This window comes from Trachinotus anak, unplaced genomic scaffold (assembly GCF_046630095.1).
Source record: "Trachinotus anak isolate AG129_WGS33_773 ecotype Australia unplaced genomic scaffold, CSIRO_AGI_Tana_v1 ptg000032l, whole genome shotgun sequence".
NCBI lineage: Eukaryota > Metazoa > Chordata > Actinopteri > Carangiformes > Carangidae > Trachinotus > Trachinotus anak.
In genome coordinates, this window is record NW_027273883.1 from 17,036,353 (window position 1) to 17,049,680 (window position 13,328).

Genomic DNA, 13,328 nt, shown 5'->3' on the forward strand with positions numbered 1-13,328 from the left:
ATTAACCCATTTAAAATGAAGCTATGAATGTTGTACAATTAGATGAACAAAGTAACTGTTGGTTTTGTCTGCTGCTTTTTATTTTGAACTCTGCACATTTACTGTTTAAATGTGCAACAGATAAATGCCATTTATGGGCTACATAACACAGTCTTTTCATTCTGTTCAGATTCATTACATCATTAACCTTTCATTGCCTGGCACAAGACATTTCTCATACACTTCTAAAGACTACCACACACACTGACACACATTTAAACCCATTCAGTTCAAAGCTGCCACTTTAACATTGACTTTAATCATTTAATGTTTTGGATTCATACCTCACACATTGTTCAGCTGTTGTTTTACAAATAAAAGTGTATTGCATGTAGGCAAAACAAAATATTAAGTTCCAAGTGTGTTTGAGCTCTCTAGAGTTTTGAATGTGCTTGTTCCAAGCCTGACATTTCAGGACTTATGTCATAGTTAGCACAGTTAGCATTCTGTGAGATGTGATTGTGAGAATGCTCTGGGAACTTTTCAGTTTCAATATTCAATATTAGTTAGCATCGGTTAGGGTGTTTTTGGCCAGTGTTGCATAGAAGGAAGGAGGTTTGTGATGGACAAAGAACAGTCCATTATCAGCACATCTTGATATGAACTGTATTGTTCTCACTTTGATTATTATATTGCAGAAATTTACTCCCTGACTTTCTTCTGACATTGTACAGAAACCGAATTGTAAAATGCCTCTTATATTTCCATATGTCCTATCATACAGTTGTAGTTACCAAAATTATGTCCAGTGCTTGGATTGCATTGTATCCACACTGTAAAAAAACACAGCTATTTCTGCCCACATCCCAATCTGTGGCTTCTAACCCCCCCACCCTTGTCTACCACTAATCTTCTGTAGCCACTGTAAACGACCCACCCTGTGAGAAGGATCAGATTTATGTTTACTTATAGTTTCCTTAGTTTTTTCTTCATTTCCATTTGCTTTTTTACACAATGATGTAAGAAATCTGTGTCTCCTGTTTTTTACCAGCCTCCTTTTTTCACCATTTCCTCTTGGCATTTGTGTTTTCTTCTCTGCATCATTGGGCTTTAGAAAACATCTGACCATTTGGCTCCTTTCACATGTTGCTGGCCTGGTTTAACATCTTTTTTTTTTTCTTTCTAGCACCCATATTTACAAAAGGATATTTCTTGAGGTCAGGAGGAAATGTTTTCCTGCACTTCTGTGCAAGCACGTAGAACAAAACTTATATCTGACTACTTTTACCAACAGCTGATCTTCCAGTGTAGAGACTTTTAACACAACATGTCATAACCAACAGTTCATTACAAACTGTGTGTCGAGTCACAGCTATCATCTAATGACACCATGAATTTCTACAGAATGATGAAAGGTCTTGCATAAGACTATGGCCTCCGATAGTCTTTTGGTTTTGCCTTTTTTTTTTTTTTTTTTACACAGTGAATACACAACACCAACAATAAAACACTGGTTTATAACAAAGAGGGTCCAAAATACTATGTGGATACATAAACTTATTGCTTGAGTGGCCAAGGAGCACACAGATTTTGTATGTGTCAGAGACAGATAGATACAGCAGAAAGGGTAAATGACTAAAAAGATCAATAAAAGGGCAGAAAGTGAGAGGAACAGAGAGGGTGCTAAACATTAGCACACATACTGTTGAGTGAATACATCTGTCTTGTTTTGATGTGTGTATACAAGAGCAAAGGAATAATGATCTTATATTCAGACCAATCCCCAAAGCCAGAAAAATGACAAACAGCCAGTTTCAGCATTGCATTAAAGCCACATCTTTTATTCAGTAGTGAACCTCATAAGCTATACCATTTCAGCAACATGGTTCTCTGTTCGCCGCCTCTTGCACATACGTCTTTTTGGTTTATTTTGGTTGGTCCTCACCATTGTGTAGGTGGTTATTTGTTAACTCGCGGTTTCAGTCAATTCATATTCAACTTTGATGAAATTGAAAATTAAAGCTGCAAAATATTTACAAGGAACTTATTATTCTACTTTATTCATTTATTTAAGTCATTCATATGGAAAAAGATAGATGGCTGATAATGAAAATGAACTGAACTAAGCTTGTCAAATACTCTAAAAACATAAATATAAAAAAAACAAAAACAAACAAAAAATTGAGCAGTAGGCACAAAGACGCTTCAACCATAAGTAAATACTGTACAATCCCACTTTATCACTGACCTATTAACCTGGACTATTGTCTAAGCAAGTATAAATTAATACATTTAAATTATAGTATCATCAACATACTGTGTAAACTTACAGAGATCCTAGAGAAAGGTTATTGTGTGTTGATTGATTGTCAGCAAGTGCTTAAATGGTTTATGTTAAACATTTCTGCCGGTGGTACCAACCAACACTTTTCCCAGACCACACTGGCACAGTGCAGTCCACTCTACACAGCTTGAAGGTCAAAGCATGACACAAATACTGTTAGTAAATGTAGACAATGAATTGAAAGGCACTGAGGATTCAAGTGCCAAACAAATATCATGTTATCAACAGTAAGTCACAGTGGGTTAGTGATCAGATCGTCCTGTTTATTCCAGCCATAGTGAATAGGTAGTTTGCAATTGCATTCATGTAGTCTAGAATTACCTTAAAATAGTCAGATATAGCTCTATTTTGGCCAAGGCAGTTATATCATGAAAACACTATTAAGAAGCCTTGAGTAAAGCACAAAAGATAAATGTAACATCACGCGCAAAAGTAGTCAAATTGCTGCAACAGATAGGGGCAGTGACCTTTAACAAAGGAAAACCTAACAACAAAAATGGCCATGACAATCCTATGAGGAACCGTCTATAGGAATTTAACATTTGTTTTGCAAAATCAAACTCAAAGTCAACAAACTCAGAGCAACAGAGATAAACAATCTGTAATCAATGTAATTTTGATGAGAACGTCTAGTTAATAGGTAGGTCTACTCATAGTTTGCCTACTTAACCCCACCTCTCTTTATGTATTAACCACTGATCTCAGTCATCTTGATAACCTTTTCATTAAGATTGTAAGGCCACCAATAGTGCTTCAAGACCACTTCTACCCCCTTTCAATAAGAGGCTGACATGAAAAGTATTCTACTTTGACACATAATAAGCAGTAGGTAGCGGGATAAATTCCTCAGAGTCGATACATGGGGCAAATACCCAATATTTTCACTAAAATATATACTTTTTTACAGGGTATACACCGTAAAAATTAGGTGCCATCAAAAGGGAATAACACCCTGTTGTCATAGCTGTTAACTGTATCCTTATTGAAGCTCTAAAAGTTTAAAAGATCCCACACTCCTTTGGCTGACTAGTTGAGGTATAGACTGAGAATTAGGAAACGCGTTTAAAACCTCTCATGCTTACACTCAGACAAACATTGTAACCATTACAGAGTAGGAAACTCCCAGTGGGTTACACTACTTATTACAGTTAAGAAGAAACAGAAATCTGTCATTGATTGCATTTTAACTCTTCAACCCTGCTGCATGAATAAACCCTGACACTATAAACTAAATGCTGTAACTTTCTCTTCAACTTCAAACCCACCATTACAGCCGTATACAGTTGACAATGAGACAGGAATGTGCTTTGGCTTTTGTCAGACAACATTGGTCACTTCTATGGTTTGTGAATTATAGTCATTAGTCTTGGCTCTACCTTAGCAATCCTGTCCCACATTTGCTGCACCCAGTTACCAATAAAGTAGTCCTGAATATATTATTAATGTTGGACAGATGCAAGGTTGAGGGACTTTAACCTGCTTAAGGATACCCCTGTATGAATGCAATGAAGACTGAAATCTCTTTTTTAAAAATGGCTTACAGAAATATAATCTCTAAATATGCAAAGACATTGTTACAAAGCTACTAAAAATAATTTTCCAAAAGACAAATAAAGCACATTTATATTTGGTCAGTTCTATAAATGTCAAATATCTGAGAGAAAAAAACAAAAATATGTACCTGCAGAGTAACGAAATCTTTCATACCAATACTGGACAGCATATGAAAAACATTAATTCCTCATAACGACAAAAAAACTTCAATTTAAAGTGTACAGAAAATGAAATGTAACAATCCAAGATATTAACAATCAAAGCAAATTTGACCTTAAATAAAGGGTAAAGGGTACCAGCATTTAAAGGTTCTCAGAAGTAGTAATCCCAAATGTGGCACTGTTTTATTCAATAGCATTCAAAATGCCTTAAGGCTATTCATATTTACTTCCTTGTGCTGTTTCTCTGAGCTGGGACTATTTAGTTCTGCTAAATGGGACATTTGATTTGTCTGTAATGCAGAACCAAGTCCAGCCCCGTGAGGTTCAGTGAAGTAATGTAGGTTTAAAGGCACAATGTTATCAATACTTTAAAGTTGATTACTTTCCTAGACTAGACTGGTTGTTTTCCACTGTGATACTCAAGAGATGATTCCTTTATCAAAATTTAGGAATTGAATTGTGTATAAAATGTCTAACTCCTTCCCTAGGATGGAATGATAGGAATGCATTTTAATAGTCTAATTTGTTCCCATATGACCTCTTCTTCACAAAAACTGAACATTATGTGGAGAAAAAGATAAAAGGATGGCAGAGGAGGAGCAGAGGAAAGATGAAAGAAGAAAAATCTAAGGAGCACTGAAGAAGAGCAGAGGTGTTTGAGTTCAAACTTCAACAACAGGAATCATCTTCAGCTGTTATAGATCCATGCTCAGCCCTGATTGGCAGGGGACAGATTCCATTTAAAGTCCCTATTGGTGAGTTCAGGCGTAAAACTCCTTGGTAGGCGCCTTGTGATAGGCTGTCGTGGAAAGTTTGGTGTCTCCAAGGTCATAGCTACCTTCGTCCTTCTTCTTCATACGGTAGGCGAGGAGGAGAAAGAGGAAAACAGCACAGAGGAATCCAATAACTCCGCATGCTATCACCGCTGTAGAGGACATAAGAGAATATTTTTTTTAAATTTCACTTTCCCTTTCACTGAGTTTTGATAATATCATGACCTGGACCGAACAACACTGTCAAAAATACTTAATAGGACCAAGAACTTCAAGATATATAATTTTAAATAATTTGAACAAAATTCAAAAGGTTTTAATCATCATCAATCTAAATCCTGGTATTCTACAAGAGCTTATTATAATCTGTCCTTACCTGCCAGAACTTCTGTCCTCTCCCACAAGTTCTCAGAGGTCACCTCTTCAGGAGAGTCTATCTCAAATATCCTCTCTCGACCATTGGCCATAATATCATTGTCAAGTTCCTCCTGGATCAAAACTTTTTCTTCACTATCGTTGGATGTTGGGACGCCCCACGTATCCAGACTGTTGTCCTCATCAGTATCTTTGGTTACACTTTTTTCTGTACTGGATTCAGCTGCAGTGGTTTCACGGGGAGGCATGTTGGTGGAGCTGGTGCTGGTACTCTTCATGAACCAGTCTGCTGTTGGCACCTAGAAGAATATATACATGCAGAAAATTAAATGCATAATGAACTGGATAACAAAGTAGGGTTGAAAAAACTTGAGGCTAATGTGGTTTTAAATTTTACAGTTAGCACCATTTAGACCATGATGTGGATGTTAGAAACACATTGTTAAAGGTCTTAGTTTTATAGTTTTATTATTCACCTTGCAGACTTAAGAAATAACTTTCTATCAACTTCCTACCATCATAAATTGACATTTCTATAATGGTGTGTACTTGCAAAGTCTTAGAATCATTCAGAAGATGTATACAAATCTGTAAATCATGAGATTACTAACATTTACCAATGTCCCAAAAAAAACCATTGAAAAATCATTGAAAGTGTTTGAACGTATACGATTGAAAATATTTGTTTGACTATTTTAAATGCTCTACAGTATATAACTGGTGGTTTGCCTTGGAACCCAAGTCATTAAGATTTTTGTAACTTTGAGATAAAGATTTTTTGTAAAAGGAAAAGTAATGTCTACCTTTACCTTATCCCCATTGTCTCCATCAGGGGAGATGTTTGGTGTTGTCTGATCCTGGCTGTCTGCTGCTGTGGTTGAAGGGTTGTCAGCAGAGTCTGCAGTTGGCTGTGGCTGAACTGGAACCATTTCTTTGGAGACTGTGGTCTTAGAGAAGTTGAGGAACCTCCTGAGTAACTCCTCTGAGATGTTGTTGAAAGCTGAGATAGAGGAAAGCTTTTTTAGACATTTTCTTTTCAACCTAGCACCATAACAGATTGTGGAGTAAAAGCTATTTTTGAATTGATTTGTCTCTGAACCATCTACCTCCAGCATGACAACCTAATTTTGGCCTGACTATATTTAAAATGTTCTCAGAGGATGTTAATTAACCAGTTTTGTTACACGGGGCAGGAATGCAATCTGTGACTTTTACAACTTACTGAAATTTACATAGCCACGTCATACCACATTTAAGCTTTATACTGGGATCACACTAAATGTTCTGAATGAACTAAATGTTCCAACACGTTAATCGCTGTGGGTGTAAAGGTGAGTCATTCATAATAAAGGCAGAAAATATCTGACATCTGTGAGTTTTCCAATAAAATCTCACCTGGTTAACTTCAAATCACCTCAGGACAAACATCTGGTACACAGAGAGCGCTTCTGTGTCTGAATATACAAGCACTTGTCTCTACAATACATATTGTTCATTTGTCTGAAGTGTAACTAAGTGGGGAGATAGTAGATTGGGAAACACACCATGAGATCAGGAAAACTTTTGGGCTGCTTGAAATTTTAATTTGAAGAGATTAGTGCCAGGTTCCAGGTGTTACAATTTCTAAAAAATCTTTGTGTTAATTTTACGTAACAAATGTATCCATGAACCCTCAATTTATACATTATATACAAACAATTACAACAATAAGAAAATTCAAGAGACACTAGTCTCTGTACCATCATCTCCAGATCCCGAGCCGGAGCCATCATCTTCGCCATCTTCATCATCTATAGGGAGGTCACCTGATGTTCGGCCCTCTAGGTACAGGTCATCTGCCGTGGAAAATGATGACTGGGAGGAGACCAGAAGCTGGGAGAAAGAAAAATTACAGACATTTTAATAACTCATTTGATGCAAACAGGAGAGAAATACTAACAAAGACAAGGAGGAGAGGGAGAGACATAGATGCACATAAATCTGCTTCATTCACACTTGCAAAATTCCTTCCACTAATTGAAAACATGTGAACATCTCTACAGTTTTGGAGTAAGACAATACCTCTCACAACCAATGACCTGTGCTGGCCAAATATGCCAGAATATTCACTGGTGTCTCTGAGTTTAACCACTGTGTGTATTCCATCCATAGTGGAGCATGGAGGCTGGTATCTTGTTTCTGTAATGTGTTGTGGCAGTAATTTGTGAAGCTTCACAGAGCCAGACAGCAGAGATCTAAGTGTGTGTGTGTGTTTATGTGTGTGTGTGTGTGTGTGTGTGTAAGGAGGTGGACTAGATAGGGCAGCTTCAAAAGACAACACACAGAACAAGTGGACACACATGGAAAAAACTATTTTATATATTCCAACCGACCCAAACTCTTGACAAAGGAGTGTGATGAAAACCAAAACCCCATGTGTCTCTTCATCTAAAGCCTGGTCTGAGCAAAAAAAACAGACATAGTACTTAAATAGATGAAGTTATTCAGTGACTTGTTGAAATTTGACTGTGTCTGAAGGTGACACAGTCAAACAAGCTTTGGTAACTTCAGACAGAAGGTACTATAACAAACAGCTCAGGCTGACTGGAGAAACACAGGAATAAAAGAAAACCTGATAATGAGTCTGAAATTTAAAAAAAGAGGAATGGCTCTGCAGATGTTGGTAGTAAGACACAGAGACAGACACACACACACATACACACACAGGCGTGGATGAATATGGCCCATTGAGACCTGAAGTATGTCTGGTATGTATACTATGCCTCCACTAACACAGGTGCTGAGAGAGGGAGAAAGGAGGGAGACTGAGTAAGGGAAAAGGAAGGAGAGAGACAGGGACAGTATTGTGTGCTTCTTGTTAAACAGGTGCTGAGGACAGAAGAGAAGATGCATGACAAGAATCTGATATTATACAGATATAAAATTTGTGTATTTATTCTGTAACTGCAGATCAATCACTTAATCCAGTAATGCTGTATCATTCTGCATGATATCAGCAATCTACAGGTATACCTATTTCTGGTCTTATTAAACCAGATCAAGACTAAGGACAAACTTTTTAGCTCAATTTCCGTCATGGGGCCTGTGATATCTGTGGGTTGTCTGAGCTAGCTAAGATGTAACAACTACCAACATGACAAGAAATATGGAGAGAAAAAAGTATGAAATAAACCAGATGTTCACACTTTGGGGAAACAGGCCAAACAGAAAATCATCAACATCCATTTTCAAAGGACAGTGAAGTCTCATAATACCAAGACTGACTGAAATAGCAGACAGGGTTCTCACATTCCTGCTATCTTCAGCCAGGGATTACAAAAGCAGATGCTGTGCTTGTCAAAACGAAACACACACACACACACACACACACACACACACACACACGCACACACACACACACACACACACACACACACCAAAAAAAACCAACAAAAAACAACAGAACTGCTGCAGACATGCAAATGTGACCTCCATCTAATGTCTGTTGTTTATGTCTTTACCTTAAATTTGTGTGGATGACCAAGGAGAGATTTAAGTAAAGAGCCATCTTATTTTATATTTACTGTCAAACTTACAGCTCCCAGGTGGACATCAATGGACTTGTTTTTCTGGTCTTTAGCTTTGAAAGAAAGCAATTCATGCTCAGGTCTATACTGACTGAAATGTTCCAGTGAAGGAGGCACACCATGTACACACTGAAAGTGGGCAAGATTCCCTTTTGAACTGATGGCTTACCAAACACACACAGCCACCACCGTGTACATGTACTTCAACAACAAAATCAGTCACATATATAATAATATAGGGCTTGGCTGTATAGCTTTTCACCATTAATATGGATATATTCTGATATTAATGAATAAGACAATATAGTGGATGTATGCACATAAACCACTCATAAAATAAATCAAATTTGATCAATTGTATGTTTTCTTATGTCCAACCAGTCCAGGACTCGAATATATTCAGTTTACAATTACATAAAAGAGAGAAACGCTTCGCCAATTTGAGAAGCTGGAACCAAAGAAAGTTTAGCATTTGACTGACTTGTAATCAAAATTATTGCAGAATAATTTGTTTATTTACTAATTGATTAATCCAAAGTGTTTCCAGTGTTCTCAAACACACATACAGTACATGTACAACACAACAACCAAAATGAAAGACAACAGTCAAATAAAATCAGCTATCACTTCCTCTGTCCATCCCCCTGCCAGAAAGAAGTTATGTGTTAGGGTTTACTGGAAGAATTGACTCAGTCACTCAAGGGTCACACACATCTGGAAAACATACATATGTACATAGTGCACACACACGTACACACAGACTGTATATAACCATCTGGTATCCCAGTGTTTTGTCATAGTGAAGACAGTTTTTTGGAAACAGCCAGGCCACAGTGGTAAAACAGCGCAGAAATAAAACAGGGAGGGTGTGTGAGTATGTTGGGACAGTGCATTATTAAATCTGGTAAACGAAAAAAATCCATATTTTTTGTGTCTGCTAAGCTAACAATTATTAAAGTAAAATATTTCCCCAATGAGCTAAAAGTCAATGAGAGAGCAGTCAGGTCAAAGGTGAGGTTGTGTAACAGCAAAAAGCACACAGAAGACCTGTCATCACCATCTAGATAACAGCAGCATCACACACAAGGCTGTGTTCGGGGGGGGTGGGGTGGGGGGTTGACGAAGGCTACAAGTCATGAAATACTTGACCCCTTAATATTAAGTTGATCTATTTAGTCTTTTGGCAGCAGTTACAGTCTGTAAATGCTTCACCAAGCTTATCAAAAATATTTGAAAATTTTTTAAAAAAGGGAGCAAGTTTGAGGTTAATAGATACTTACCATTTTTGTTACAACTGTATAGGTCTGGACAGTGCTTGGTAGGATTGTCCAGAAAATAGAAAAGAAAATGATATATATCTACTTTTGTCTTATACATAGAAGATATTGTGTCCTAAACTGAGATATGTATCACAATCATTTGAATCTGCTTACCCCAGACTAAAGGCCCAAAGATAAGATTTTCATCAGTTAAGAGGCTTAAAATGTTAAAAGCACTGTGGTGGAGCAAAGCACAGTGCATGAGAAAGAAAAGTAATACATGGTAAAAATCTGTCTAGTATTTCCCACTGTAAAAACATTGTTAACTCGTTTACAACTCTTTTTAGGTGTAGTTGTACATATTAGACAATGGTGTGAAAATCCCTCAAGGATAGGCTGAGATTGAAAGACAGACATACAAGCAGCACAGTCCTCCCTTCATTTACAGAACACTAGTATGTCTTGACTAACACTGTGCTACTGATTAACTGAGAGCACATGGATTATCATTTCATTTCATGTTTGTGTGTGTATAATTTGGTGTTCCTGTCATGTGTTTCAGAAACGACACAGAGATAATCATTCATAATAATGACAACTGGTGCTACAGTCTTCCTTTTGCCTTTTCTGTTTGGATGGAAAACTGCGTGTATCCCACGCAGTTTCATGCTTGCCTGGACTAGCCCAGTGGGACTCACTGTGAGTCATCCATCCAGAAAATGACAACTACCGGCTAACAAACTGTCAAGGGCAGAAAGCCTGTTTGAACATTCATTCTTCAGATGTGAGCAACATTGCTGACTGACTAATGAGTAATTCTATATCCACCTCAGCCACACTGATATGATGCACCTATCACGCCCAACAATTTAGGACTGAGCCTGTGTATTAGTAGCATGGAGTAAAGGGGGAATCTAAGCATATTTAGATCAGAGAAGGGAGCACATTACACAATGATAAAAATGAAAGTTTTTCAGTAAAAAAAAAAGTAGTTTTTCTTTGTGATCATTTGTGGGGAAAACTGCACTTATTCCAGTATTAAGCCAATCCTTGCTTGCCTTTCAGTTCCTGCCACAAAATGTCTAGAAGGACAGTCTCAGGTTTCAGTCCTCTCCCTTTCACAATATACAGACCATAAATCATAGGTATCACACATCCTTGGTGAGGTGTCTAAGCTCCCTGGCTCTCATTTGGGACTTCTACAGTCAATAAATCATGCAACCAGGATATTTTTTTCATACTCGTGACAATGTACAGAGTCCTGCTTTAGCCTGTCATGCCCAGGTGTTTTCCTGCTTTACAACACACACACACACACACACAGAAAGAGAAGGGGAAAGACAGAAAGGCATTTTTATCCTGGTTAATTATTCATTATGACTCCAGTTTCATTTTTCAAATCATGACATTTTAAACCTTGTGTGGGTGAGAAATTCAGGCCAGGTCTGGAGGTTTGGGTTTAAATGTCAAAACTGTGAGATGGGGGCCGAACAGACTTTGGCCCTGTGTGAACTTGACACCAACTGGACGCCTGAACTTGGGTTGAATACACAGTCTGTGGCTGAACATCCGCAAAGCCCGTATTAGTCTGCCAAATAACATATCTCTTATGTAAATAGGTGCTGTTGCTTCCTGGAAGATAACGTTTGCTTAAGCTGAGGTTCTCATGCTGATCATTTTTTGCGCAGACTTTACATAAAAGGCCCAGGTGGACCAATTAGGGAAAACGTACCCACAGAATAACCACACTGAACGAGTCAGTAAGGTGCAACACTGCATGTAGGTTATTTAAAACAACAACCCGGTGGTTTAATGGGGAACCTGCATGCGAGTCAGACACAACTGCAAAAAAATTAAACGTTAAAGCCGTTTGCCTCCTTTTAACGTCCAACTGGTGTTTAAACGGGATTAAAAAAAGACGCGTATTCAATAAAATCATTTGCTGTACAGTAAAAAAAACATTCAGTTTTTTCATTAGCGTCAAATGCTCCAAAGTGACAGTAAAAAAAAAAAGGCAATTAACAGCCACTTACTTTTTCACTGATAAACCCAGCCGCCAGCCCGACGAGGAACAACAACCGCAGACTCCTCATCTTTACTTCCAAAATGAAACGGCAGTTGTAAAGAAAAAATATATAAATAGCGAGGAAACACTAAACTGTATATGCTGAAGGGCAAAGTAAGGTTGTTCAGCCAATTCCTCGTCACGTTTTCACTTGTGTTTTCACGGCTGCTCGTCTGAATCTCGGCACTGCGGCGGTCGGCTCCTGAGCGCGCTGTGATGTGGAGTTCCTCTGGAAAAGTTGTTTGGCCTGGCAGTGCAGCGTGGCTCCGCGGTGACGTCAGCGCGGCGTGACGTCGGCTGAAGAGGGCACGAGGCTGGGGGCGTTTCTCAATGGACACACACACAGTTTTCTGAACACTGAATCCACTATCTTAATCTAACAATGGATCAGCTTTTTCTGGGATGTAATGTAACTAAGTGCACTTACTTGTACTTGCAATAATATTTCCATTTAATGTTACTATAACTCAGAGGAAAAATATTGTACTATTTACTCCATTACTTTTTTCTGACAGCTGTGGTTCCTGGTTCCTTTTCAGATACTAATGAATAAAAATTACACATAAAGGCATTTAATGAGGTTAGAAATATACAATATATTGTTCAAGATTAACAACGTGTACGTTCAAAACCAAAAATTGGTGTGTAGCTGTGGCTGCTTGTCATGTTTCAGACGTCTGTGGGATGTTAGCATTTTCACCACAGACATTTCCCCTTGAAATTTCTCGCATGGTTTAATTTTAATAACTTTTCTAGGTCATAAGAGGTAAAACTCTCCAATATGTCACAAGAATTTAAGTGTAAGAGAAAGGTCAAAATATAATTACAAATTTGTGTATCAGGTGTTCCTCTCCCATTAATCATGTTGTGTTGCTTCAGATTTATCTTGTGACCCTTTGGAGGAGCCTGACTCCTCCAAAGGAGAAAATATCGGACAAAACAAGCTGACTTTTTATATAAGTATTTCAAACTAGCTCCACCTCGGACAGCTAAGATGTTGCTCACACACTAATCCATCAGTATTAGTAATTACATCAGTCACAGGGCTGTTTTTCTGCAGAATCAGTACCTTTACCTCTACTAAGTTTACGTACATTAGGTTATCATACTTTTTACTTGTGTGAATTTTAAATGTAGGACTTTTACTCAAATAATGAGTAGTTGAATTCTAGCCTTTTACCCTCATCTATACCTTTTTACAAGTAGATATTCACCTTACATATATTGTAAATTTGCAAGTATCAAGATGATG

The 13,328-nt window shown here is 37.8% G+C and overlaps 1 protein-coding gene across 2 annotated transcripts; it reads right to left on the reverse strand.

Annotated features, from left to right (window-relative positions):
• Nucleotides 1-1,791: 1,791 nt before the first annotated feature.
• LOC139613048 (syndecan-2-like) lies at nt 1,792-12,296 on the reverse strand. 2 transcript variants are annotated; one of them, XM_071469349.1, is made up of 5 exons: nt 12,045-12,296; nt 6,926-7,058; nt 5,990-6,186; nt 5,188-5,485; nt 1,792-4,963 (listed from the first exon to the last, which is right to left on the reverse strand). In XM_071469349.1, the coding sequence occupies exons 1-5, from the start codon at nt 12,102-12,104 to the stop codon at nt 4,800-4,802; spliced, it is 852 nt and encodes a 283-aa protein (XP_071325450.1). In that variant the 5' UTR covers nt 12,105-12,296; the 3' UTR covers nt 1,792-4,799. The 2 variants fall into 2 exon arrangements, with proteins under 2 accessions (XP_071325450.1, XP_071325452.1); XM_071469351.1 differs by having other exon boundaries at nt 5,996-6,186; nt 12,045-12,241.
• Between the last annotated feature and the right edge of the window lie 1,032 nt (nt 12,297-13,328).